Genomic DNA, 27822 nt, shown 5'->3' with positions numbered 1-27822 from the left:
AGAGACACCCATGGAGCAGAGGGGACAGAGGGGGGCAGAGAACAACACAGAATCAGAGGTGGAAGAGGATGTGGGGAGACGCAGAGCCCAGGAACCAGAGAGGCCGGTGTGATGCGGAGGGGCCCCGGGGCGCAGCCTGTGGCCAGCATGAGGGCGGCAGCTCAGGGGAAGGCTAGGATTTCAGGGAGGGGCTGTGTGAGGGGCCTGGGGAGCTAGGAAAGACAGGAGCCTTGGAGGACCTGGGGGCCATCAGCCCGCGGAGCGAGGAACAGGGAGAAGAGTAGCAGGGACCCTGTGGGGACCACACCCACAGCTGCCCACTAAGCTGTCCTTCCGCAGGACCCTGGACAGCGGAGTGGGGCAGTGCCCCGCAGCCAGCAGGAGGTGCCAAGCCCTTGTCTCCATGGCCCTTCCCCAGGGCCCGGCAGATGGCAGCCTCCCCACGGGGGACCCCAGCCCCTCCGAGGGCACTCCAGGGCCTAGCCAGGCCCCTGCCAACCCAGCAGCCACCAGACGGCGGGTGCTCCTCCAGGAGCTGGAGACCCAGGTGCAGGCCGCCTACGGGCAGGTAAAGGGGGCCGGGGTGCGGAGCCATCCTCAGGTGGGGGGTCGTGAGGGAACAGTGGGGATGCCACACCCCAACCGTGGCCCGCTGGGCCAACCCAGGGCTGAGCCCAGGGAGGGGACCTCGGACGTGCACAGTGACAGAGGGGGCAGCAGCCACCCAGCTGCCCAGGAGGGAGGCTGGCATCCCTCCCCACCTCTGCCCTCACTGAGGCCTGCTTCCAGCCCACAGAGCCCAAAGTCAGCTGCCCTCGGCTCCTTGCCCAAGTACAAGGGGCAGGGGGCAGGTCCAGGCAGGTGTGCCGAGCAGGCTGGCTGGGCGGATGCTCTGGGGTGAGAGCAAGGGTCCGACAGGGAGGGCCAGGGGCTTCCTGGGTCTGCTGTTCTGGGGAGAGATGACCCAGCCTGCTCTAGCACAGAAGCCACCTGGTTTCCTCCTCCCAGGTCCGGGCCCTGCTTCTGAAGACATTAAATCTCTCCTGATTAGAAGAGATTAGGGGTAGTGGGGGGTGGAGAGGGTCCTGGAGAGGGAGTGTCTGGAAGACCCTCAGGAGTGAGCATGGGGAGGTTGTGCCTTCCAGGGGGGCCTTATGCCCCGAGTGGCCCCCCTCACCAGCAGAGATGCTCAGAGATAATCCCAGATTAGGACCCAAGCCCCTGTGCCCAAGGCTCCCCGCCTGCCCACCCATGCCCAATCTCCCCACAAAACCCTAGGAAAATCCCCTGCAGTGCTCCCAGACTCTCACTGGGAGTGGCTGGGGGCTGGGGGGAGCCCACAGCATCCGCTGAGGCCCAGCCCTGGGCTACCCCCAGGACTCCAGGCCTGGCATGGTTCAAGGGCCCATGGGAAACTCTGCCAAGTGGCCCCAACACCGGGGGCCTAAGGTAGGAGTGTCAAGGGGGAAAGCCAAGGCCAGGAGGCTGGCTGGACCCTGAAAGGTTCTGGTGGGGGGTGGTGGTGCAGAGCCCTGTGAGAGGCTGAGCTGGGGTTACAGCGCAGCTGGGCGATGGAGGGGTGGGTTCCCACCACCCTAGACCGAGATTTTCCCTGGCAGCCCCCAAACTCTGGCCCATCCTGGTCTTGGCTCCTGTAGACCACTGGGCTTCCCCCGCCAAAGCTCGTCAGGGCCCCCAGCTGCCCACTCGACTGCCCCATCCCTGCTGCTACCCTTGCCCTCTGCTAGTCAGTCCTGGCCTGGGAGACTCAGCACATGAGCTCAGGGTCTCACTCTGCCATTGGCTTTCTGAGTGACCGTGGCCAAGTCTCTTGCCTTTTCTGGGCCTCGGTTTGCCCAACTGAACAGTGAGGGGGTGGACCCTTCCAGCATAGAGTGTTGCTGATGGTGAGGGTCCACTGTTCTGTGCTGGGTTCTAACGACGGGAGAGGCTGGTGAGGGAGGGGGGAGAGGGGTCACTGTCCCAGCTCATGGCCAGCTCTGCTGCAGGACTGCTGGCAGTGGCCTGGCTCCCCGCCAAGGGGGTCCCGCCATGGCCTGGGCCCCAGCCCCAAGGAGCAGAGGAGCCCTGGGCCGGGTGTTCAGGGCTGCTACTCCATACTCAGTAGCCTGGTGGGGCCTGCCTGCGTCTTCCTGCGGCCCAGCATCGCCGCCACCCAGCTCGTATGTACGGTCACCACCTGCCTGCCGCCCGTGCCCACCTTCTCCTTGAGTGGAGGGAGAGGATTGAGTGGGGATCTCAGAGCAAAGCACACAGACCCAGGGGTATAAGGGGCAGAGAGGAGTGGAGAAACAGACATGGGATCAAACACGGGGGAGACCCAGGGAAACATGCCAGGAAAGAAAGAAGAGGGGGCCGAGAGCAATCCAGAGAAATGGCAGAGACAGCCACCAAGAGGATGGTCAGGGAGGGGACAGGGCTCCCAGGAGAGGGACAGAGAGAACAAGGGGGACATATGCTGACACTGAGGCCCCCATGGCCAAGCCCAAGGTTCTGCCCAACCCCAGATCCATCTCTGGCTAATGGAGCTCCGGCCCTAGAGGAGGGTGGGCACGGGGAACAGGGAAGAGGGGCCAGATGCCCAGGTCTATCAACAGGAATGGTGGGAGGAATGGGTCGGAGCAGTGTCACTGCTGGCCCTGTGCCTGCATGTTGTAGGGGGCCCCAAACGACAAGAAGGAAGGGATGCAGGTGCCTGGGGGGGTCCAGGGAATTCTTAACCCCTCTGTGTCCCCTCAGGACCGGGAGCTGCGGCCAGAGGAGATTGAAGGTAAAGGGTTGGGGAAAGAACTAGAATTTCCGGAGTGCGGGGCATTGGGTGGGGGCCTGAGCAGGCTCCAGGAGGAGCAGGAAGGCCGCAGGGGATCCGTGCGAGAATATGGGGACAAGACTGAGCAGGGAGGGGTTGAGAGAACCCCCAGCTGTCAGTTCCCTGGTCCCACTTGCCAGGTGGGTCACGGTCCCCTTTTTTTATTTGTTCATTCAGCGAACACTTCCTGGGTGCCCACTGTGTGCCTGGCCCAGTGCTGAGCACTGGGAAACGTGACAAACTGGACAGATATGGCCTGTGTCCTCTGGAGTCAGACGTCAATAAGTCAACTACAAGTACAAATGGTGCTAAGTGCTCTCAAGGAAGTGAACAAATGGGCCAGAGGGGACTGAACTGAGAGGGAAGACCTCCTTGATTAGGTGACTTAAGGACCAAAGAGGAGGGGAGAGTGTCCAGAATGTGAGCTCCATGAGATCAAGGATTTGTTTCTCCCTCTCCCTTCCTTCCTTCCTCTTTCCTTCCTTCCTTCCTTCCTTCCTTCCTTCCTCTCTTTTTCATTCATTCTTTTCTTTCTTTCTTTCTTTCTCCTTCCTTCCTTCCTTCCTTCCTACCTTCCTTCCTTCCTTCCTTCCTTCCTTTCTTCCTTTCTTCCTTTCTTCCTTTCCTTCTTTCTTTCTTTCTTTCTTTCTTTCTTTCCTTTTTTTTCTTTCTTCATTGCCATATTCCCAGTACCTAGAGCAGAGCTTGGCACATAGCAGATGTTCCTTAAATATTTGCAGAATGAATTAAAGGAATAGCATGTACAAAGGCCCTGAGGCAGCAAAGAGAAATGGGTGTTTAGAAAGAGGAAATGATTGGACCAAGGGGAGAAGGTCCAATCCAGGATGGGGTCCAGGGTGACGTGGGGGAAGGACTGACTCTGCCCTGCCTGGCAGAGCTGCAGGCCGCCTTCCAGGAGTTTGACCGAGACCGGGACGGCTATATCGGCTACGGAGAGCTGGGAGCCTGCATGCGGACAATGGGCTACATGCCCACGGAGATGGAGCTCATCGAGATTTCACAGCAAATCAGTATGTGCCTGAGACCTGCCCCACCCCCAGTTCTCCAGAGGCCATGCCCATGGCCAGGGCAGCTGGGCAGCCCAGGGAACAGAGGTGTCTACACAGGTTGGCCCCCAGAGCTCGGGACCTTGGTCATTCTCAAGGCAAGCTCTCTGCCTCCAGAGAATCTCACCATCCCCTAGGATGTGGGTGAGTCAAGGACCATCATGCCCACTTTTTAGATGAGGGCAGAACTCTTATTATCCCCATAAGGAGAAGAAAGTCCGTTCTTAGGGAAGCGTGGGTGCTCAGCAAAGGAAGTGGTTGGAGCCAAGATCTGAATGCGGGCAGCCTACCCAGAACCCAGCTCTTTCTCTATGCTTCATTCCCAACAGAGGGAAAACAGGATTAAATAAGAATAGGAAGCCAAGGAAAATCAGTGTGTAGAAATTCTCCACACTGAGTCTCTGAAAGGTTAAGTGACTTGCTTAAGGTCACAAAGTCAGATCATTGGAGCCAGGACTTGAACCCAACTGAACTCTTCAGAAAAATTAAGAAAAGCCCTCAGGAGACACAGATAACCCAGCCTGTGAGACCCAGAGGGAGGGAAAGGCCCATTTAGTGGGGCAGGGGAGAGGGACACAGGCCAGAAGGGAAGGACAAAAGGCAGAGGGCGCCAGGGCTGGGCAGGGGTCTCTGATGGTCCCAGGTCTCTGATGGGCGTGGCCCCCAGGTGGCGGGAAGGTGGACTTTGACGACTTTCTGGAGCTGATGGGCCCCAAGCTGCTGGCGGAGACTGCGGACATGATTGGCGTCAGGGAGCTGCGGGACGCCTTCCGGGAGGTGGGGGTCACCGGGGCTGGAGGGGGCGGGGCTGCTTGTCTGTTGTGAGTGAGGGGCTGCACGAATGAACGGTTCGGTCTGTGACCTGATGCCGCAACCAACGCCGCCACAGTTCGACACCAACAGGGACGGCTGCATCAGCTTGGGTGAACTCCGGGCGGCCCTGAAGGCCCTGCTGGGAGAGCGGCTCAGCCAGCGGGAGGTGGACGAGATCTTCCATGACATTGACCTCAACGGGGACGGCCTGGTCGACTTTGAAGGTACCGTCCACCGCTCACCAAGCTCAGGACCGCTCGCCCTGGGAGGGTTTTAACGGAGGAAGAGCCTTAATCCGTGTGTGCCAGGCGCTGTGCTAAGCACGCCTGTGTCCTCTCCTAGGTAATCATCACGAAAACCCGGGAGGAAGGAACTCTTATCCCCATAAGCAGGAGAAGAAAGTCGGTTCTTAGGGAAGCGTGAGTGCTTAGCAAAAGAAGTGGATGGAGTCAAGATCTGAATGTGGGCAGCCTACCCAGAACCCAGCTCTTTCTCTATGCTTCATTCCCAAAAGAGGGAAAAAAGGATTAAATAAAAATAGGAAGCCAAGGAAAATCAGTGTGTAGAAATTCTCCAAGGTAGGCCCCAGAGTGTTCCTGGCTTCCTAGCAGCCAAAGCAAAGAGGAAAATAGGTTCAGTTACAAGATTTGGTTTTTTTTCCCTGTAAGATGAAGCCCCTCTTCCTGGCCTATTCCCTACCAGATTCAGGGGACTCCCTTGCACGCCCTGTCTTGACCACACTCCCTCCCACCTCAAGGCCAGTATATTAGCCTCACTCCTGGGGAGTCCAGAGAGCAGACCAGAAAACGTTGGCTTTGTCCTGGCAGAGTTTGTGCGAATGATGTCTCGCTGAGCCTATACAGAAGCTGGAGGCAGCAGACAGGACTTGGCACCAGAGCCACTGCCTGCCAGTGTGTTCCCGGAGCCCCTCGCCTCCAGCTGGGACCCTCATCCTCTCCTCCCTGCCCCGGCCTGTGTGCAATGCCCTTGCCTGCCCTCACCTCCACCCCCACTCGTCCACCAAGCCCCCTCGCCCGTCTCTATTTCTCTGACAATAAAGCATCTTTGAGCAGCTTTCACCACTCACTTGTTCACCCTGCAGGTATTTGGCCCCCAAAAGTGAAGTCCCCTCGACTGTGAACTTTGGGTGGGTAGGGGCCCTCCCCGGATCCTGCACCCAGCCCGGAGCAAGTGTTGGAAACGTCCCCGGATGAGTAAACACAAGCTGCTTCTCCCAGAGCTGGGTGCGCGGTGGCCCCTCATCCTGTGAAGGGCTCCCACCGGACCCAGGATGACATGAGAGGAGCACATGCCTGAGGGCTTTTCCCAAGCTCCATCCCATTTCCTCTTAGAAGGGTGCTGCGCGGTGCTCCCTCCAAAAAAAGAACTTGCTGGTCGGCTGGGAGGAGTGAGTGAGCTGACAGGCCTCTTCAGGACATACCTCAGCTTTGGGGCTGATACCTCACTCTTCCCGGGAGCCCCCAGCCACGGACCGAGCACATAGGTGGTCTCCGCTCCGAGCTCCCCTCCAGGTTAGCCGAGGTGTGGTCAGGTCAGCCTCGAATCGGAAGCTGTCTGCCCAATCCTGCTTCACCGTGCGTCCTCGTTTCTGCGTCCCTAACTTCAGCTTAGTGTCTGCCTCCGGGGGAGACCAAATGACACATCTCCTCACTCCAGCCCTGCCACGGTCTTTGTAACCCCATGTGCCATATTGAGGAACCCCAGAGGCCGGGTGTCAGTGACTTGCTAGAGGTCACTCAGCTCCACTGCCATCTCTCCCCTCCAGGCCATGCAGCGCGTGCTGCCACATTTTTCTTCCCGAAATGCCATTTGCGTGTTGTCACACTCTAGAAACTGGCCACGATCCCTCATTGCCCCCAGGCTGATCTGGCCCCTTTGCCTGGCACCAGAAGGCTCCGGGGAGGAACTGGCATACAGTCACACAGGTTAGGATGAAGCAGAGGTGGGACTTCACCCAGGCCTGGGGACTCTAAAATCACAGTGCCAACAAGAAAGGGCGCCTCCAGGTCAGAGCAGACCCAGGACAGGCCTCAGCCTCCTCAAGCACTGCCTGACCAGACGCTGTTCCCACCTGCCAGGAGGCACGATGGGCTTGATGTCCAGGTCAGGAAGGGGGAGGAGCTTTCAGTGCCCGTGGCTGGTCCTCAGCATTGCTACTGCCAACAAGATGGCCTTAAGACAGAGCAGGCGGGCAGCCGCCGGCACTCTGCTCAGCCTGGAGCCTGGACCCCGAGGTGCCAGGGCTGGCTGCCGCAGCCTCAGCACCACTTGCCTGGCAGATCACAATTAATGCTTAATCCTCAATTGGGTGATCTCTCCTGCCAGTCTGGAAGGCTTGGGGCTGAGGAGGAGTTGCCCCAGCCCTGCAGCTTGTCTGGGAGCCATGGCCCACACGCCCTCCCACCACCCTCCACTGGCCGGCACAGATGGCATTGCTGCCTGAGAGGTCTGTCCCCTCTGCAGGGGCTGGGGAGAGTGATGGACAGGTGCCAGGGGAAGACCAGAGCAGGCTCAAGGTCACCTTCCCACGGGCCCCAGCTTGTCAGGCCCTGTGCCTGGAGCAAGGGAGGGGGGATGGTTGGGGGGATGACCTTAATTGGCTGCCCTGTGTCTGCTGGCATCAGAAGTGCCCACAGTTGCCCCAAATCTCACACGTGCCCTCCCACCCCAGAAAGGCTGTTAGCTCAGAAGTTCCAAACAGACACAGCTGGAGCAGGCAGCAGGCCTGGGAGGAACAGGAAGCAGGCAGCGACTGTGCAAGCCAAGAGCCCCTTCCCCGCCTAAAGGGGGCACCTGCCACCCAACTCCACTGACTGTTGCCAGCTGGAGCAGGCTGGAGCGACGGCATCTTCTGGTTTTCCAAGAGAAGCTGTCGGTTGAGATTTTTACCTTAAGTCCACTTTAAATAGTTGGAGTATAATATACATTCAGTAACGTATACGAATGTAAAGCTCAGTGGATTTTTCCATGTGTGTGCACCGGGTAACCATCACCCAGATAAAGATATTAATCCACTTATTGTACTCTAGAGTAGTTCTAGGTTTACAGAATTATTTTGAATATTGGACAGGGAGCTCCTAAATACCCCACACCGAGCTTCTCCTATGTGTTAGTCAAGGTTCTCCAGAGAAACAGAACCAATAGGAGGGGTGTGTGTGCGTGCGTGTGTGTGTGTGTGTGTGTGTGTGTGGGTATGTGAAGATATTTATTGTAAGGAATTGGCTTGGGTAATTATGGGCACAGAGCAGTCCCCAGATCTTCATTCAGCAAGCTGGTGACACAGGAGACCTAGTGATACAGTTCCAGCCCAAGCCCGAAGGCCCAAGAACCAGAAAAGTCAATGTTGTAAGTTCCAGTCTGAGAGCAGAAGACTGATGACCCTGCTCAAAGGTCAGGCAGGCAAAATTCCCTCTCGCTCAGCCTTTTTTTTTTTCCATTCAGATCTTCAACCCACATTGGGAAGAGCCATCTGCTTTACTTAGTCCACAGATTCAATGAATGTTAATCTCATCCAGATACACCCTCACAGACACACCCAGAATCATGTTTGACCGAAGGTCTGGGCACCCCATGACTCAGTCAGGTTGACACACAAAATTAACCACGACACTCTATTAACATCTTACGTCAGAATGGTACCTTTGTCACTGCTGATGAACTAATCCCGGCACATTAACCGAAGTCCACATTTTATGCAGATTTTATCACTTTTTCCCTTGTTCTGTTCCAGAGTGCCATCCAGGACACCATGTTACATTAGGCATCACGTCTCCTTAGGCTTCTCTTGGTCATGATGGTTTTACAGAATTTCCTTGTTTTTTTAAATTATCTTGACAGTTTTAAAAAAATTTTTTATTTATTTGTTTATTTATTTATGGCTGCGTTAGGTCTTCGTTACTGCGCACGGGCTTTTTCTAGTTGCGGCGAGCGGGGGCTACTCTTCGATGCGGTGCGCGGGCTTCTCATTGCCGTGGCTTCTCTTGTTGCAGAGCATGGGCTCTAGGTGCGCGGGCTTCAGTAGTTGTGGTACGCGGGCTCGGTAGTTGTGGCTCGCAGGCTCTAGAGAGTAGGCTCAGCAGTTGTGGCGCACTGGCTTAGTTGCTCTGCGGCATGTGGGATCTTCCCGGACCAGGGCTCAAACTTGTGTCCCCTGCCCTGGCAGGCGGATTCTTAACCACTGCGCCACCGGGGATGTCCCTCTTGACAGTTTTGAGGAGGACCAGTCAGGTATTTTATAGAATGTCCCTAAATTGGGATTTTTCTGATGTTTTTCTCACGATTAGAATGGGGTTCTCATCCCAACATATGAAGGGTGCATACTATCAACATGATATCACTGATGCTGTTGACCTTGATCACCTGGCTTAAGGTAGTGTTTGTCAGGTTTCTGTACTGTAAAATTACTCTTTTTCTTTCTCCTGTTACATACTATACTCTGGAAGGAAGTCACTATACACAGCCCGCGCTTAAGGGGGGTGGAGCATTATAATTCACCTCATTAAGGGCTGAGTTTCTACATAAATTACTTGAAATTCTTCTGTCCGGGAAGTTTGTCTCTTCTCCATTTATTTATTTGCGCAATCATTTTTACATCAATATGGACTCATAGATATTTATTTTATACAAGTTATAATCTAGTACTATTATTTTATTTTCTTGCTCAAATTGCTCTACCTTGGGCCATTGGGAGCTCTTTCAGTTGGCTCCTGTGTCCCTCTGACATACCGCCATTATTGTGGGTGTTTGGGTTTGGGGGTTTTTATTTCATTTTAGCATTTTCTTACTTTCTGGCACAACTAGATGCTTCGGAATCATCTTGTCTATTCCTGCCCCAGTCCTAGAATCTGCCATTTCTCCAAGGAACCCTGCTTCATTTTATTGGAGAATGGCATTCGAAACCAAGATCTGGGTGCAAGCTTGCTTCTAGGCCCTCTCAGCTGATAGAGTGATGAGATATATATGTATACTCACCTGTGAACATAGAAATTTTAAAATATTTCTGTATGTAACCAACTGTATTTATATCAAGCTAAACATGAGTTCCTATTGATACCTCCAACTCTAATCCGTTACCACATGGATCATTCTAGCCGCCTCCTCCTCGCTTACCTGTAACTTCTCATTCCAACAGTGAGAAATCATCCACTCTACACTGACATAATTTTTGATTCCAGTGTACATGTGTAGTGGTTTCCGAATTGTTAACCCGTACCCCCATGGGAAACCACGTCATCAACTAGGGTCCAGTGCTTATGTGCAGTGCTTTTAGTCTTTTTCTTACAGACACCCCTCATTTTCAGACTAGCACCTTATTCCCCCACTCCCTTCACTGAAGCTGTTTCATACATTTGTGATACAGTTTGATTCTTTTGTCATATTCTGCGTTCCATCCTGGGATCCCCTGACCTCCTAAATGATTTTTTAAATCATTAAAAAAATGTTCGTGATTGAAGCTCACTCTTTGACAAATGCTTGAGGAGAATGAAACAGTAAGCACTTTATGAATATTCACTTAATCCACACAACAACCCTAAGAGATAGTTATTATTAGCGTCCCCATTTTACAGACGGGGAAGCTGAGGCCTATTGAGGTAACTTGCCCAAGGGCAAATCGCTAGCTGAGGTGGTGTGACATTCGAACAGTCAGTCTGACTCCAGATGGTGCTGTAGTCCATGATCCAGGACGGCGCATGGTACAGGGCCCGGCCTGCAGTTTAGTATTCAAGGTTAGCTGTTCCTGCTATTGTCATTATGAGGCACCGGCGTGGGGCCTTAGGGGGGTGGGGGGTGGGGTGCAGGTTGAGGAGCCTTTGAGGTCGCCCTTGGACCTTACACCAGCCTAGACCCGAGGTCCAGGCAATTGGGAGGAAGAGGCGCATCAACAGCGTTGGTGACGGACCCGTTGCCATGGGAACAGACGGAGGCCTCAGGAGGGCGCATGCGCCGATCGAGGACAGGTTGCTGAACCGGTGAAAGGTGACGTAAAAGCGCACGGGGTGGGGCGCAGGGTTGGGAACGTCAAAGCCCTGCGTCCTCCGGCACTCAGAGCTGAGCAAAGGCGCGCGCGCGCGCGCGCGCGCGCGGCGGCGGCGACGGCGGCGGCGCTGGCGACAGCAGCCCAGCTGGACCGGGACCGGGCAGCGGGAAGCTGACGTACGAAGCAACGTGAGTGAGGCGCGAGGGCGGCACCCAAGCCCGGGAAGCCCGGCTCGGCGCGAACCGCGGTGGACCAGACCCAGGTCCAGGCTTCCGAGGCCCCGCCTCTCGGGTTTTGGGACTAATCGGATTGAGAGCGCGCCGGCCCGGGCCGCGAACTCGCCAATTGCGGAGGGCGTCGGCCACCGCCCAATCCGAAGCAGACAGGTGCGAGGTCCGGAAGGCGGAGACCAATCAGCAGCGGTTGCGGCCTGTTGGGGCCGGTCTCGGCCAATGAGAAGGCCCGAGTGACATCTTCGCGCGCCAATCGGGAGTGAAGGAGCGTTCGTGCCCGCCCGCCCTTCCGGCCTGAGCTCTATTTACCAGGGGCGTGCTGCCGGCTTGCCAATCAGAGCGCGGCTGAGCGGCCAGGCAGCCAACCCGGGAGGAGCGGCCGGCCGGCGTCTGCCGCACCCAGGAGTTGGGGATGTCCTACAAACCCATCGCCCCCGCCCCCAGCAGCACCCCCGGCTCCAGCACCCCTGGGCCCGGCACCCCGGTCCCTACAGGTGAGGATCCAGCTCCACCCCTGCTTGCCTGCCCGGGCGGTCGAGGTCTCGAAGAGAAGACGGCCTGAGTTCTGCAATACTGGGCCTGCCGCCTACCCTCGCTGAGCCTCAGTTCGCTGGCCTGTGAAGTGGGCGTGGTCACGTAAGGGCTTGTTGGTGAGGCGCAGGGGGAGGGGTTTGTCCTGAAGTTTAGCAGCCTGGAATGAAGCCCTTTGGAGGGAATCGGGCGAATCTGGTCCGGGGCTTGGAACGTCGGGGCGAGGCGTCCCTGCCCCACGCTGACCTCTTACTGGCGCATGTTGCAGCCGGAAGTGTCCCATCGCCGTCGGGCTCGGTGCCAGGAGCCGCTGCCCCTTTCAGACCACTGTTTAACGACTTTGGACCGCCCTCCATGGGCTATGTGCAGGTGAGTGGAGCCGAGGGATTGCCTATGGACGGGGACTGGGGGCCCCTTCTTGGCCTGAGCTCACTGCCCTGTTCTCTTTTGACATAGGCAATGAAACCACCTGGCGCCCAGGGCTCCCAGAGCACTTACACCGACCTGCTGTCGGTCATAGAGGAGATGGGCAAAGAGATCCGGCCCACCTATGCTGGTAGCAAGAGCGCCATGGAGCGCCTGAAGAGAGGTAAGTGAGGCCAGGCCCACCGCCCCTGCCCGGGAGACAAACACTGGACAGTGCTTCACTAGGTAGGGAAGGAAAGACATCTGGAGGCCACCTGAGCCAAGCCTGGACTCGGGCCAGGGTCACTATCCAGAGTGGCGGGGTTTTTTGGGTTTTTTTGTGTGTTTTTTTGGCCACGCCATAAAGCATGCGAGATCTTAGTTCCCCGACCAGAGATCGAACCCATGCCCCCTGCATTGGGAGCGTGGAGTCTTAACCACAGGACCACCAGGGAAGTCCCCCAGAGAGGCGTTTTAAATTGAATTGACATTGAGTTAATTTCCAGGGAAGGACCTGGGAGTTTGTATTTCAACAGGGCATATTTGAGGATTAACCTCTAAACCTCTAATCTCATCCAGCCCCTCATTAGATTATAGTCCCTTTTACTGAAAGGGAAGGGGATGGAGAGGGAGGGTGTTTTTCACTGGCGGGTGAACTTGGGACTTGGAGGGTCGCTGAGATCCTGTATGTTACTTCCGCATCCACACCCCAGGCATCATCCATGCCCGGGCGCTAGTCAGAGAGTGCCTGGCAGAGACAGAGCGGAATGCCCGCACGTAACAGGACTCGACTCCGCCTCAGCATCTGGACCTTTCCTGGCCACTGCAGAGCACCTGCTTCTCCCTGGCCTTCACCCCGAGTTGCACTTCCCATCCTGGGCTTCCTGTTCTGTGTCCTTTGGTGGGTGCCCTCCAGGAACCAGTGGGCGGCTCTCGCTCCAGTCGGCAGCACTAACTGGAAACCCCCAAAAGAGTTAGCAGCGAGGTCACTGTGAATCCCACCCATGACCTGCCAACAGTGTTGATCCAACTGGAGCTTCCTCCTTTCTGTGGCCCCCACCACTCAGCACTTACCCAGGACTTCTCACCACTTTTCCCAGACCCCTTCTCCCCAGCAGGGCCTCAGAAGGCCTGTCACCTCCCTGCCCTGTCTCCTGGGCCGTGGCGACTCTTTTCTCAGTGTGTCTTTTGCTAAATATGCCCTTTTTGTATGAATAAAAGATAATTTGGAGTTGTTCTCTCAGCTCGTAGTTTTTGAGTCTGGTGCTTTTGCTAAGCCTGGATGGGCGGAAGGTGGGGTGCAGTGGGTGGGAGAGAGGCCCACGGAGCCTGGCTTTGCCTTGCCTCCACTGTCCATTGACCTTGAGTGGAACCCTGCCCTTCTCTGGCCCTCAGCCTTCCAGCTGTAAGTAGTGGAAAGGGTTGAGCTCCAGTAGCCGAGCGCCCTGCCCTCCCTCACGTGATGCCACCAGGGGGCAGCGCAGGGCCTTGGCTGCCTCCACGGCTGGAGGGCACTGTCTCCAGCCTGAGCCTAGAGGGTTCTTTCCCTGGACTAGCAGTGCCTAGCTGGTGGAAATGCCAGTTCACTTAAGCCACACCCTCACATGCCTTAATGCCCTAACATCCTAAGCTCGGAATCAGCCCTGGAGGCTCTGAATACACCCCATCTCTGAGTCCTCAGAGAGGAAAGAAAGGGAGCATTGCTGCTTCCCTCCCCACAGGACCTGAGAAACAGTCAAGGAGAGAGAACTGGTTTCCAACATGGGTGAGACCCAGCTCGGTGCTGCCATACACTGTCCCAGTGCCTTGTAGCTGACTGGGTGTGGTCCCACGAGCCCAACCCTAGGCTGTCTCAGCCTTTGCGCAGGATCTGGTGGCCATTGACCGGACTGTGGACCCAGAAGATATAGGTGGGGAAAGCCACGGGTCCCCATTCAGGGACTAGCGCAAAGATTTGGAGTGACTGCAGGCCTCTGCCTGTGTGTGTGGCAGAATGACCCTAGAGGTCTGGGGCACTGGAACCGCACCAGCTAGGTAGAGGCAAGTCAGAGACCAGCTTCTGGCTGCACTTTGGACGGGGAGGCATTTCCCCCGCCCTGGGCCTCAGGATCCAAGGGCCTGGGAAGTTGGGAATGGGACTCTGTCATATTTCCATAGCACACAGGAGGGCTGGGCCAGGGTGGAGGTGGGAACCCAGAGTGCTTTGGGGATCCCAAAGAATACAGCGGGACTGAGAAGCGCCAGCCTGTGGAGAAGGGCCTCTTCTTCCCCCGCCGCCTAGGGGAAGGAAGAATGGGGCCGCCCTCCTCCGCCGCGGGCGGGGCTGCCCGGACCCGGCCCGGGTGGGGGGGAGGGCCGCCGGGCCCAGGAAGGAGGCGGGGCGGCCGCAGTGACGCGGCGGGCGACGGGGAGGGACAGCAGGGGCACCGGCGGGCAGACCTGGAGGAAGGTCGGGGCCATGGGCCCGCGCTTCGCCTCCAGGGGGTCCGGCCACCGCTGGAATCCGAGGCCGGGGCTCGGGGCGCTGGGGGCTCTGACCCGCCGCCCGTCCGCCCCAGCCCGTAACGGGTGAGGGGCGCCCGCCCTAAACTAGAGGTGAGCCGGGACGTTGGCGGGCGGGCCAAGAGCACGGCGGGGGACGGGGACGCCGGGGAGTGGAAGGAAGTGGAGACAACGGGGGCCTCTCGCCTGCTCAGTGGGTGCGAGGTGTAGGTAGGGGCTGCGGCGAAACCGGGGCGCAGGTGGACGGAGGGGGTCTCTCAGGGCGGGGGCCCGTGGGATACTTCTGCCTCAGCCCGAAGAGGGGTCAGCCCTCGGGAAGGATGTTGGGGCGGCTGCGTAGACAAGTGCCGGGGGTCCAGAAAGGATGCTGGGAAGGGGAGAGTTGGGGACTGGGCTGCCGGCCAGGGTGGGGAAGGCAGGTCTAGCGGCCGGAGGTGTTAGTTATCTGGTCTTTGAAGGTAGGTTTGGGGGCGGGGGGTGGGGAACACTGACAGAGATGCTGAGGAGGGGTGCACGGGGCTGCTCCGCATAGAGACACCCCAGGGGACAAGGTTCTAAGTGGACGTCCAAGAGTGGGGGACACGGGACCGACTCGGGGAAAGGGATGCAATGGGCGGGCCCCGAGGGGCCGGTTGTGGAAGGCGGGCCCGGAAGGAGGGGCCCGGGGGTTCCTGGGGGCGGGTCCCTGAGGGATGCCGTTCCGAGGGGCTAGGACGCGGACGCGGCCGAAGAGGCAAGGCTGGCCAGCCAGCCCGCCGGCCTGAGCCCGCGGCTCCGGGGGGCCAGCGTCAGCGCGCGGTTGCCGTGGCGATGGGCGGGCGGGGGGCGGGGGCTGCGCGGAAAAGAGGTCAGCGCTCAGCCTCGCCGAGGCTCCCGGCCCCCCGCGGCGCTGGCTGCAGAGCTGGGCTCGCCTCTGCCTCCCCTGCGGCGAGCCCGGGCATGGGGTCGCCGGGCCCGAGCCCCTCGGCCCTCGCGCAGGGCTCGGGGCCGCGCGCCGCCGCCGCCCCGCACTGACGGCCGCGCGGTGTCCTGCGCCAGCGGGAGCGGAGGCCGCGCACCGCCGGCCGAGCGCCTTCAGGATGCTCATCAAGGAGTACCACATTCTGCTGCCCATGAGCCTGGACGAGTACCAGGTGGCCCAGCTCTACATGATCCAGGTGAGGGCGGTGGGAAGTAGGCGACCAAGGCGCGGGGTGGGGGGAGGTATGCTTCATGTTGGGTGTCCGCAGGAGCGCGCAGGCCGCACCTGGGACCAGGGGCCGGGCCCAGCTCAGTTCCCCTCCAGTCCCGCTCTGGGGCTTGGAAGGGCTCAGGCCAGAGGAGGAGAGCGAGCTTCCCCGGTCGGATGTGGGGGAGGGGTGGTGGTGGTTAAAGTCTGTGGGAAGAGCGGCAGAAGGGCCTAGTGGTGCCTCCCCACCCCAAGTGCCCAGCCCCTCCTGGGCGCTCAGCCCCCATCTGACCTCCTTTAATCCTCCTTAGAATGTGTAATCCTTTGGGAGTAAGCAAAGGAGCGCAGGAGGATGCAAAGGAGCGGGAGGCAGAAAGTGAGGAGCAGGTCCCAGGTGGTAGGGAAAGACTGGGAGGGGTTCCCAGAGGGCCTTGGCAGGACTTCGGTAGCCCCAGGCGGTCAGGGAGATGGGCTGAGGATCAGGCCCCAAATCTGTCATAGAGAGGAGCAGGCAGGGACCCCAGATGCTGAGGTCTGGGCTAAGAGGAAGGGGGTAGAGGCCCTGGACGTCGGGAAGAATGAGCCAGAGCAGGCTCTCAGGGAGGGGAGAGGGTTGGTGCCCGTTCCAGACGTGCTCCCCAGAAATGTGGGACCAGAGTCTGAGCAGGCAAGGGGGCCGGGATCTGGCCTCAGAGGGTTAAGTGGGCCAGGTTCAAACTCCAGAGCTATGTAAGGACGGGATCTGAGTGCTCTCCGACTATGAGGGGTGTGGCAGGAGCTGGTGTTGGGGTCCTAGAAAGGTGGGGGCCCCTTTTACTCTCCTGGATTCTTCCAGCCCACCCACCCTGGCCCCTGGCCAGCAGCACACGCAGCATGCGCCCACCTCAGGAGCTTACACTGGCTTCCCCTCTGCCTCGAATAGTGCCCCCACCTCACACCTGCTCAGCACCCTCCCTTCCCCCAGGTCATCTTCAGATCAAGGTCATGTTATCTTCTCAATGAGGCCTTCCCTGACCATCCCATCAAAATTGCAACCCCCAGCCCTATCCCCCTTACCCTATTCTGTGCTTTCTTTTTACCACAGCACTTAGCACCTTCTAATTTGCTTTTTTTTGTTTTCTGTGTGTTATCTATCTCCCTCCACTGGAACATACGTTGCACAGGGGCAAGCAGGGGTCTGTGTTCTGTACATCAACAGATCCCAATTAACATAATCCCAAACAATGTCTGGAATAGAGCAGACAACAAATACTTGAATGACTGAATGAGTCCTGGCTTGCAGAACCCCATAGGGGACTGGACAGCGGCTGTAATCCTGACCCCAGGAGCTACAGGGGACCAGGGTCAGGTTTCAGAGAGTTAGAACGGCTGGGACTAGGGCCTCAGAGCTACACAGGGGACCAGGCCTAGCTTGGGATCCCATCCCAGGAGCTGATCTGGGGCTGAGCTGCCCGTTCTACTCTTGCCCTGGGCTGCAGAAAAAGAGCCGAGAAGAGTCAAGTGGTGAGGGCAGTGGCGTGGAGATCCTGGCCAACCGGCCCTACACGGATGGGCCCGGTGGCAGTGGGCAGTACACACACAAGGTGTACCACGTGGGCTCCCACATCCCAGGCTGGTTCCGGGCACTGCTGCCCAAGGCCGCCCTGCAGGTGGAGGAGGAATCCTGGAATGCCTATCCCTACACCCGCACCCGGTGAGTGGGTGGGGCAGGTCTGGGACCAGGAGGGGAACAGCACTGGTGGGCACAGCCGTGACCCTCACCCCCACCCTCTGCCCAGGTACACCTGCCCCTTTGTGGAGAAATTCTCCATTGAAATAGAGACCTATTACCTGCCTGATGGGGGGCAGCAGCCGAATGTCTTCAACCTGAGTGGGGCTGAGCGGAGACAGCGCATCCTGGGTGAGGCCTGGAGCCAGCGGGGGGACCGTGGAGCCCCTCTCAGGACACCTGCCACCTCAACAGGCGGCCTCTGACAAGTCCCAGCTCTCTCCCGGTCTAGGCTTCCTGTGCATGGAAAGTTGCCCCCCCAATCCCGAGGTGGGGGAGGAGTGGCAGGGGCCGGAGGGGGCTGCTGTTGCTCAGCGCTGCCGGAACCCCCCCAGATACCATCGACATTGTGCGGGATGCAGTGGCCCCAGGCGAGTACAAAGTGGAAGAAGACCCCCGGCTGTACCGTTCGGCCAAGACAGGCCGAGGACCACTGGCTGATGACTGGGCACGCACAGCAGCCCAGACGGGGCCCCTCATGTGCGCATATAAGCTGTGCAAGGTTGAGTTCCGCTACTGGGGCATGCAGGCCAAGATTGAGCAGTTCATCCACGATGTCGGTGAGTGCCCAGCCTTGTGAGGTTCTATTTACTCGGCATGCACCAGGCCGCGCGTTTGAGCCAGGGATGCTCTCAGTCTACTGGGGACACAGAAACATAAAGCCGTCATTTCCGTTTGATGTGGTGGGCACTGAGGCAGAGGGGAGCCGCACAGCCTAGCTAGGGGTTGGGGGAGCCTAGCCTTGAGGTACAGGTGAGAGTCAGGCAGGCAAGGAGCTGACAACGTGATCTCTGAGGTCCATGCCGGTTCTGACATTCAGAGATGCTGCTTCTCATCTATTAAAATTCTAAGACTCTCCAGTGTTCTGTGGGTCAAGCGAGACTTAGAGGCTCTCAGGCGGGTCACCAGCTCTAACCTGCAACACGCTAAGGAGTGCAGGCCAAAGCTGTGACTCTGTTGCTCTCTCCAAGTCCCATCCTTTGGCCCTGTTATCCAGGAGGCCCTGTTTCATGCCCCCCCTAAAACTAACCCCACAGTTCCTGTGGCTCAGCCCTGCCCCACCTCCCAGGTCTGAGGGTAGACTACCTGCAGGTAGAAGGATGGGGGTGTCCAGGGACCTGGGTTCCATTCCACCACCCTCGTGGAAACTCTCCTCCAGGGAGCTACTTCCCATCTCTGCGCTTTAATTTTCCCTTCTGTAAATGAGGAAGAGGTTGGGCCAGATAGTAAAAAGCTAATATTGATCACCACATGCCCAATTCTCTGCTAATCACTTCCCATGCAAGATCTCCTTTAACACCCCCAACACCCCTCAAGGTAAGAACAATTATTATTCCCATTTTACAGATGAGGAAATTTAACTCAGAGAGTAATACAGGCACCGTATCTTAAATTTGGAAAAATGCCAAAGAGCACAAATTAGAAAAATGAAACTCACCCACATATAACCACTATTAAGATTCTGGTGTATTTCCTTCCAGAAGTTTATAACAATAATTCAATCATTATGACTTTATTTCCTAGATATTGAAGTCTCTAAGTTTAGTCCTCTGCTTAGGATGAAAATATCCCAGAATGGGTATCATGTTTTGCTTCATTAAGTGCCAACACTTCCATTAACTCTTAACACCTTCATTAACCATCAACAATTTCATTAACTATCAACGCCTTAATTGTTAACTCTTGTGAAGAAATCAGCAGGAAGCCAGCTGAAAGAACAAACATTGCTCCCAGCTTCCCAGGGTGTCGGGGTGGGCTCAGCGCTCAGAGTTGGGGTGTCCAGAGGGATAAAAGAGGCAGTGGGCAGGGAGGGAGGTGGGGCAGGAAGACAAATGCCAGTTTCCACTCCCGTCTCCCGGACAGTGCTCACCCTGCCATACTTTGTGGCCCTGGGTGGGTGGTGTGCCCAGGGGAGCCATTACCTGAACTCACGGGCTGGGCATGTGGCTGCAGTGGCAGGGAAACTCGGGGCTGGGGCGTGTGGGTGGGGAGGGCATGGCTTTGATGCCTGGGCGCCTACAGGTCTGCGTCGGGTGATGCTGCGGGCCCACCGCCAGGCCTGGTGCTGGCAGGACGAGTGGACAGAGCTAAGCATGGCTGACATCCGGGCACTGGAGGAAGAGACCGCCCGCATGCTGGCACAGCGCATGGCCAAGTGCAACACAGGCAGTGAGGGGCCCGAGGCCCAGCCCCCCGGGAAGCCAAGCACTGAGGCCCGGGCTGGGACCAGCCGTGCTGGCACCCCCGATGGGCCCGAGGTGCCCCCAGGCCCCGATGCCTCGCCCAATGCCAGCTTCGGCAAGCAGTGGTCCTCGTCCTCCCGTTCCTCCTACTCGTCCCAGCATGGAGGTGAGGCTGAGGCAGAGGGGCGGGAGGGAGCGGCCCTCAGGCTGGACTCCCAGGCTGAGGCCAATGTGGCCCTGCAGGGGGCGTGTCTCCCCAGACTCTGTCCGAGTGGCGCATGCAGAACATCGCCCGAGACTCTGAGAACAGCTCTGAGGAGGAGTTCTTTGATGCCCACGGTCAGCACCCCAGACCTGTTAGGGGAAGGGGGGGTCCCTGAGCAGCTCCCGCCAAACCATGACGCAGCCCTTCGTCCCTTCAGAAGGTTTCTCGGACAGTGACGAGGTTTTCCCCAAGGAGATGACCAAGTGGAACTCCAATGACTTCATCGACGCCTTTGCCTGCCCCATGGAGGCAGAAGGGGCGCCAGGTAAAGATCCCACATCCAGTTGCCAGCCACCAGCACTCCGTATGCGGTGGGGACTTGGAGAACAACTCATTCCTAAGTTTAATGGGGTCCTGAGATGAATGTCAGTCCAGAAAGGGTGCTCATTAAATACACAGACGAGTAATGAGCAGATAATGGGTGGGTGGATGGATGTGGGGCGTGTATTCAGGGTTCAGACACAGCACAGAGAATGGAGGAATTCATTCGGAGTCCAGGAAGGCTTCACGTGGGAGGTGATGTCTAAGCTGGATTTTGAAGGATTGGACGAGCTCTGTCCAAAAGAACTTTCTGAGATGATGGAAATGTTCTAGCCACTAGCCACATGTGGCTAGCAAGTACTTGAAATGTGGCGAGTGGGACTGAGGAACTGAAATTGGTATTGTTATTTTAATTCATTTCAGTTTAAGTAGGCACATGTGACTAGTGGCTACCATATCGGACAGGGCAGGATTAGAAGGAATTTTCCAGGCAAACAGGGCTTGTGCGGAGACGCATGCCTGTCAGCAGCAGGACTGGCCATGTGCAAAGACGCAGAAACGTGAAATGACCTGGGAGAGTCGGGTGAGAGGAGAAGGTCAGAGGAAGATGGGGGGCGAGGGCGGGTGCTCAGGCAGACAGCAGAGCAGGGGTACCTGAAGTACCAGATGAGGGGATCCCCACAGACCCCTCAGTCCCCTTCACTGGCTTTCCCCATCCTGCAGACCCTGGAACCGAGTCCACCAAAGATATCGGGGACGGGGCCCGAGCACCCAGGGACCCAGAAGTGAGTATGGTCGGCCACCCCGCGTCTCATTCTGCCCACCCACCGGCCAGGCCACTGCTCTGACATCCCTGGCACCCCCCCTGTGCCCCGCAGGGCCCGGATGGAGCGGGGGAACTGGGGGCGGAGACATGCGCAGTCCACGCCCTCTTCCTCATCCTGCACAGCGGCAACATCCTAGACTCAGGCCCTGGAGACACCAGCTCCAAGCAGGCGGATGTGCAGACGCTAAGCCTGGCCTTCGAGGCCATCACCCGCGTCCATTTCCCCGAGGCCCTGGGCCACGTGGCGCTGCGCCTGGTGCCCTGCCCACCCATCTGCGCCGCTGCCTATGCCCTTGTCTCCAAGTACTGGTCAGGGATGGGAGGGTGGGGGACACACAGGGTCCCCAAGGTGTGGACAGCCACTTGGGGGCTCCTGAGACCAGAGAGGCCCCATGGGGGGAGGGGGAGGAGGCCAGGAAGCCAAACACCTGGGCTAGTCACCTACCCAGCTGGATTTCAGTTTCTAGTCAATGGCTCCATCACAAAGGCCTCTGGGATACTGACGGTCCCCACAAAGGCCCTCCAGTGCTAGGACTTGCCAACAGGTCAAGGGGACTTAGAGGGGGCAGTGGAGGGCCTGGAGGCCCCCCACCCATCCATTATACCCCCTCCTCCTACAGCCTGAGCCCCTACAGCCATGACGGTGACAGCCTGTCCCGCTCCCAGGACCACATTCCACTGGCTGCCCTGCCGTTGCTGGCCACCTCATCCTCCCGATACCAGGGCGCTGTGGCCACGGTCATTGCCCGCACTAACCAGGCCTATGCCGCCTTCCTGCGCTCGTCTGAGGGTGTCGGCTTCTGCGGGCAGGTCAGGAGTTAGGGATGTTCCCAGGGAACTTGCTGCGGGAGCCCCCCATCCTCCTGCCTCTGCTGCAGCCCCTCCTGATGGCGCTGCCCTTCCACCCAGGTGGTGCTGATTGGGGATGGCGTCGGTGGAATCCTGGGCTTTGACGCACTCTGCCACAGCGCCAGCGCAGGCACTGGGAGCCGCAGCAGCAGCCGCCGCGGAAGCATGGTCAGTGTGGCTGGACCTGCCTCCCCAGGAGGCCGGTGTCTCCCCGGCTCTAGTTCTCTGCCCCTGGAATATGACCTCTCTCCGGCCTGTCCCCTGCTGCCTCATTCCACCTCCTCTGGGGCTCTACTCTTTGTTTAAGTCCCTGCCCAACCCCCAAGCCTCTTTCCTCACTTCCAAATAAGTAGAAATCGACTGTCTCCAGTCCTAAGGCTGTTTCTGTCCCCTATTCCGTCTAGAACAATGAGCTGCTCTCCCCGGAGGTTGGCCCAGTGCGGGATCCCCTGGCAGATGGGGTGGAGGGACTGGGCCGGGCCAGCCCAGAGCCCTCAGTGCTGCCTGCCCAGCACACCCACAGCGACATGGCCAGTCCTGAGCCCGAGGGCTCTCAAAACAGGTGACATTCCTGCCCCATCAACCCCAAACTGGGCTTGTGCTGGGCTGCGGAAGCAGCAGCACTGAGCACCCTCCCGCCCTCCCCCAGCCTGCAGACGGTCCCCTCAGCCACCTCCTCTGGGGAGCCCAGACGGGCAAGCACAGCCTCCTGTCCACCCGCTGCCGCCTCTGAGGTTCCTGATGGTCTCACCAGTGCCACCCGCCTTGACTTCAAGGTCTCCGGCTTCTTCCTCTTTGGCTCCCCTCTGGGCCTGGTGCTGGCTCTGCGGAAAACCGTGATGCCCACGTTGGAGGGTGAGCCCTCAGGGTGGGGGTGGGCTTCACCTGCCCCTCCCCCATCTCCTCTTTGTTTCATCTGAAATGGGGGTGTTTATACCATTCCCCACTGTACAAATAAATGGCTTGGCTAGAGAGGGAAAACCTGAGGCCCAGAAAGAAGGGACTTGCCAAGGCCAAGTGTCCCAAAGTGCACCAGGAGGAATGCATACCCACAGATGCTTTCATGAGAGGGGGTCCAACAGGCATGGGGAACGCTTCATCTTGAACATCAGCAAATCGAAGGCTCTGATCTCTTTTTAGCCGAGAGACCTGTCTCACTTTTAAGCACTCCCATGGACCTCCCAGGGAGTAGAGTCTGGGAAGTGCTGGTTCAGGGTCACACAGCATGTCAGGGTGCCGCTTCCCACAACCCCTGCCTCCCAGTATGCCCAGATGAATCCCCTCCCCCCTTTATCTTCTGGGTACCAGTGGCCCAGATGCGGCCAGCCTGTGAGCAGATCTACAACCTCTTCCATGCGGCCGACCCCTGTGCCTCCCGCCTTGAGCCCCTGCTGGCCCCCAAGTTCCAGGCCATCGCCCCACTGGCTGTGCCGCGCTACCAGAAGTTCCCCCTGGGAGACGGCTCATCCCTGCTGCTGGGTATGCCGCCAACCAAGATAAAGGGGAGAAAGAGGACGGCACCAACAGTGAGGGATGGGTGTGGGCCCCCCTCTCCCAAGAAGACATGAGGTAGTTCCCACATCATTGGTACTCTCTCATGTCACCACTCCCAGGACCAGGGAGCCCTCCCCTGGCCCCTTGGGCAGTCTGGATCCCCAAGACCCTCTAACATTCTCTGCCCAGAAGTTGGGGGCAGTGGTGACAACTGGGCTGAAGGGAGGAGGTGGTGACACTGAGAGCAGCTGCCCACCACCAGCGGGGAGAGAGGCTGCTGTGTCTGTGTAGGGATGCGTTGTGTCTCCGCATGCACTTGTGTTCGTGTATTGGTTTGGGGTGTGTACTCATGTGCATGCGAGTGAGTAGCCCTTTGGCCCCATGAGACAAGTGGGCCTGGGTCCAGGTGGTGGCGGCAGTCATGCTGGCAGGAATGCGGCTGGCTGTTGGGGTGAGCTAACAGGAGAGGCTGCCCCCACCCTTCACCTCCACCCAGATGTGGGGCACTTCAGCCTTAGCCAAGACCCAACCAGGGAGGGCTGGCAGGGGGGATGGGGGAGGGATGGGGGCCAGGCTGTCCTGGAACCTTGGGTGGGAAGACAGGAGGGTGGCCTGGCCCAGCCCGCCACTGAGGTCGCCTGTCCACCCACAGCTGACACTCTGCAGACCCACTCAGGCCTCTTTCTGGAGGAGCTGGAGATGTTGGTGCCCTCAACGCCCACTTCTACCAGCGGAGCCTTCTGGAAGGGCAGTGAGCTAGGCAGTGATCTGCCAGCCCAGCCAGCTGCCCCCAGCACCACCAGTGAGGTGGTTAAGAGTAAGTCAGCCAGCCACCCAGCCTGGGCAGGGAATACTTATTCCACCTTCAAAGCCCAGCTGAAACACCCCTGCCCCAAGCGTTTGCTCTGGAATGAGTGCGCCCTAGCACCCAACTCCAGACTCAGCAGGGTTGGCAGAAAAGAGGGAGGGAAGAGCATTAGGGGCCAGACGGGTGGGCATGGGGTGGGAGGCCACCCCTGACTCACTGCCCACCGTGGCCGTACAGTCCTGGAGCGCTGGTGGGGGACCAAGCGGATTGACTACTCGCTGTACTGCCCTGAGGCGCTCACCGCCTTCCCCACCGTCTCGCTGCCCCACCTCTTCCACGCCAGCTACTGGGAGTCTGCGGATGTGGTGGCCTTCATCCTGCGCCAGGTGGGCCCAGGGATGCGGGGTGGGAGAGGGAACCGGACAATGATAGGGAGCCGTGGGCTGGGGGAGGGGCAGCCCCAGGCACCCTTCCCCCCTTCACGTGGCCTTGCTGGTCTGATTCTTCGCAGGTGATGGAGAAGGAGCAGCCGCAGCTGGCCGAGTGCGAGGAGCCGTCCATCTACAGCCCGGCCTTCCCCAGGGAGAAGTGGCAGCGCAAACGCACCCAGGTCAAGATCCGGGTACGTGCCCTGCCCCTCGAGCCCTCAAGAGCGAGGCCCTGCCTACTCTCCCCAGGATCCCCGCCCCTCAAGACCTGCCGGGGTCCAATCCCGCCCGCTGACCCTGGGTCCTGGGTCCTGGCCCCACCTCCTCATGCCTCGGCCCCGCCCCTGGGTACCAACTGGTCTCCTCCCTTAACCATCCCGCCACCTCCTCATCCTCTGCACCCCAACCTGTCATGCCTCCGGCCCCTTGGAACCGCCCTCCACACAGAGGCCCTCATGACCTCAGATCGGGGTCAGCAAAAGCGCCCATCCCTCGGGCCTCGCCCCTCTCTCGCCGCGACCCCGCCTCCTCCAGGCCAAGCACCCCAGTCTGAGCGCGGGTCCCCCTCACCAGCACGTCCCGCATCCCTGTCACCTCTTTGCTGCGGGCTCACGCCGTCTCCTCCCACCAGAACGTCACTTCCAACCACCGGGCGAGCGACACGGTGGTGTGCGAGGGCCGCCCCCAGGTGCTGAACGGGCGCTTCATGTACGGGCCCTTGGACGTGGTCACGCTCACCGGAGAGAAGGTAAGGACACAGAGGCCTCAGTCCCGGGTAGACCGGCCGCCCTCGGGCCGAACTCGCCCCAAGCGGGAGGTCCGGGTGCTGCCTCCTGTCCCACGGATAGCTCCCAGTCACACTAGGTTGAGCCCCCAACCCCGTCCTCCCCCAACAACAGGCCCGCCTCGGCCCTCCTCCGCTCAGCGTCAGGGGGACCCTCTCGCCCCCTCTGCCTGCTAGGTGGACATCTACATCATGACGCAGCCGCTGTCAGGCAAGTGGATTCACTTTGGTACCGAGGTCACCAACAGCTCGGGCCGCCTCACCTTCCCGGTGCCCATGGAGCGTGCGCTGGGTATCGGCGTTTACCCGGTGCGCATGGTGGTCAGGTGAGCGCGGGGTGGGCCGGGCCTCTGCGGGGTGGGGCTCCTCTGGGCCCCGCCCCTATGTCGCTCAAGCAGCCCTTGGGCCGTAGGGGCGACCACACGTACGCTGAGTGCTGCCTGACGGTCGTGGCCCGCAGCACGGAGGCCGTGGTGTTCAGCATCGACGGCTCCTTCACCGCCAGCGTCTCCATCATGGGCAGCGACCCCAAGGTGCGCGCCGGCGCCGTGGACGTGGTCAGGTAGGAGCGGCCGCCCGGCTTGCCGTGGTGACTGGTCTCCACCCCTGGCGCGTGGAGCTGACCGCCGCCCCACCCTGCAGGCACTGGCAGGACGCGGGCTACCTGATCGTGTACGTAACGGGCCGGCCCGACATGCAGAAGCACCGCGTGGTGGCCTGGCTGTCACAGCACAACTTCCCCCACGGCGTAGTCTCCTTCTGCGATGGCCTCACCCACGACCCGCTGCGCCAGAAGGCGGTGTTTCTGCAGAGCCTGGTGCAGGAGGTGCGGCGACTGGGGAGGGTCCCTTCCCCGCCGTCGCCCCGGGAGGAGGCCCATCTGGTCTCACCCCCATCGGCCCCCGAACCTAACAGACCGCCAAGGCCCTCGTGGTCCCAGGGGCCCCTTGTCCTTGGGGCCAACTAGAGAGATACGGCCGGTCCCGACCCCACCCGGACCTGGTGAAGTAGACCATATGGCCTCGACCCGAAACATTCTGAACCGGATGCCCACCAGACCCCACCCCCTGCCTCACGACTCCGCCCCCCGGGGCTGCTGATTGGCCTCTCTGGTCACAGGTGGAACTGAACATCGTGGCCGGCTACGGGTCCCCCAAAGATGTGGCCGTATATGCGGCGCTGGGCCTACCCCCGGGCCAGACCTACATCGTGGGCCGCGCCGTGCGGAAGCTCCAGGCGCAGTGCCAGGTGAGGACCAAGTGAAGGTGGGGACTGCGAGCCAGCTGGGGAGTGGGAGCCTGGGTCTGGGCCGGAAGGACCACCCGTGTGTTAGGAAGCACCTAAGGCAGGCGGCTGTGAGAAGGATGGCTGGCATCAGGGAACCTGGGCTCCTCCTAGGATGGGGGTCACAAGCAGCTTGGAGGCGCTGGGCAGGCCAGGATTGATACTATGCTCAAGACCTTGAGTACTGGTTCCACTTTGGCACGGTCCTGGGCATAGGCCTTGACCTTTCTGAGCCTCAATTTCTCGTCTGCAAAATGGAAATGATAAGATGGACCAGACCTCAACAGCTATCATGAAGAGCACGTGATTTACTGCATATCAGCGTGCACGGGGCTGGGCGCAAAGCAAGTGCTTGCTAAACGTTAGTTGCTGTTGTTTTCCTCCAAAATCCCATTCTACAGATGAGGAAACTCAAGATGAGACCCAGAGAGAGGCAGAGCCAGGAATAAAGGTGCCCTGGCTCAGCCTGGGGTTGGTCAGGCTGTGCCAGGCCTATTATGCAGCCAGCACTGCCCAGGACCCTGGGGAGGACAGGTGAGGGCAGCGTGTGGGCCTGAGACCAGCCATCCCCTCATCCCTGCCCACCTCTGCCCGCAGTTCCTGTCAGATGGCTATGTGGCCCACTTGGGCCAACTGGAGGCCAGCTCCCACCCTCATGCCCCTGTGGGACCCTCGAGGGCCGCCCTGGCCAAGAGCAGCTATGGCGGGGCTGCCCCTGTGGACTTCCTCCGAAAGCAGAGCCAGCTGCTTCGCTCGAGGGGCCCCAGCCAGGCAGAGCGGGAGGGCCCAGGGACGCCGCCCACCACCCTGGCGCGAGGCAAGGCCCGAAGCATCAGCCTCAAGCTAGACGGCGAAGAGTGAGGCCCAAACTGTGGCTGGACTTGGGTTATTTACTCACACACTTGAGAGGCCCACGTGGCCGCATGTGGAAGGCTGGGCCCCCAGCCCCACATCCTGCATCTCTGTTTGCCCCTCGGTGTTAGTTCCCTTTCATGTTGGGGGACCCAGCCCTGGGGGTGGGAGGAGGGAGCAGCAAGGGCCCAGAGGCTTTTCCAGTGTGTGTAAATCCATGAAAATAAACACCACCTGCATCCCACCTGATCGCCCGCCTGCTTGGCATCACAGGGCAGCCCAGCCCCCAGTTTCCAGTTCAAGAGAGATGCTGAAGGGCAAAGAGGAGTCAGGATGTGCCCAGGGTCACGCAGCAGGTCAGAGGACAGGGCCAGGATTGGGGCCTGGAGAGCCAGCCTACCCCCGCCCTCTGCTCACCACCCGGGCTGGCCTTTCAGTTCCCAGGGGCCACACTTGGCTTCTCACTGGAACCT

The 27822-nt window shown here is 59.2% G+C and overlaps 3 protein-coding genes across 6 annotated transcripts; all 3 read left to right on the top strand.

Annotated features, from left to right (window-relative positions):
• Positions 1-1392: 1392 nt before the first annotated feature.
• Positions 1393-5777, top strand: CABP2 (calcium binding protein 2). The gene is made up of 7 exons (XM_027090363.1): positions 1393-1449; positions 2010-2183; positions 2761-2791; positions 3727-3861; positions 4565-4674; positions 4787-4934; positions 5538-5777. Exons 1-7 carry the CDS (start codon positions 1393-1395, stop codon positions 5561-5563), a joined length of 681 nt encoding a protein of 226 aa, XP_026946164.1. The 3' UTR covers positions 5564-5777.
• A 4946-nt stretch (positions 5778-10723) lies between these two features.
• CDK2AP2 (cyclin dependent kinase 2 associated protein 2) lies at positions 10724-13120 on the top strand. Of its 3 annotated transcripts, none has more exons than XM_027089809.1 (4): positions 10724-11435; positions 11741-11841; positions 11929-12061; positions 12591-13120. In XM_027089809.1, the coding sequence occupies exons 1-4, from the start codon at positions 11354-11356 to the stop codon at positions 12656-12658; spliced, it is 384 nt and encodes a 127-aa protein (XP_026945610.1). In that variant the 5' UTR covers positions 10724-11353; the 3' UTR covers positions 12659-13120. The 3 variants fall into 3 exon arrangements, with proteins under 3 accessions (XP_026945610.1, XP_026945611.1, XP_026945608.1); XM_027089810.1 differs by lacking the exon at positions 10724-11435 and adding an exon at positions 11445-11577; XM_027089807.1 differs by lacking the exon at positions 10724-11435 and having other exon boundaries at positions 11590-11841.
• A 1186-nt stretch (positions 13121-14306) lies between these two features.
• PITPNM1 (phosphatidylinositol transfer protein membrane associated 1) lies at positions 14307-27598 on the top strand. 2 transcript variants are annotated; one of them, XM_027089803.1, is made up of 24 exons: positions 14307-14472; positions 15418-15536; positions 17026-17240; positions 17326-17447; positions 17651-17875; positions 19338-19664; positions 19742-19837; positions 19921-20028; positions 20748-20809; positions 20903-21153; positions 21471-21660; positions 21760-21867; positions 22104-22261; positions 22349-22554; positions 23008-23178; positions 23846-24010; positions 24239-24387; positions 24513-24623; positions 25061-25177; positions 25391-25539; positions 25626-25775; positions 25856-26039; positions 26333-26461; positions 27095-27598. In XM_027089803.1, the coding sequence occupies exons 2-24, from the start codon at positions 15459-15461 to the stop codon at positions 27356-27358; spliced, it is 3735 nt and encodes a 1244-aa protein (XP_026945604.1). In that variant the 5' UTR covers positions 14307-14472; positions 15418-15458; the 3' UTR covers positions 27359-27598. The 2 variants fall into 2 exon arrangements, with proteins under 2 accessions (XP_026945604.1, XP_026945605.1); XM_027089804.1 differs by lacking the exon at positions 23008-23178.
• Positions 27599-27822: the final 224 nt, after the last annotated feature.

The sequence above is a fragment of the Aethalodelphis obliquidens genome, unplaced genomic scaffold (genome assembly GCF_003676395.1).
Source record: "Aethalodelphis obliquidens isolate GAN/ISIS:26980383/991018 unplaced genomic scaffold, ASM367639v1 scaffold69, whole genome shotgun sequence".
Classification (NCBI taxonomy): domain Eukaryota; kingdom Metazoa; phylum Chordata; class Mammalia; order Artiodactyla; family Delphinidae; genus Aethalodelphis; species Aethalodelphis obliquidens.
This window is presented reverse-complemented; position numbering and strand designations above follow the sequence as displayed.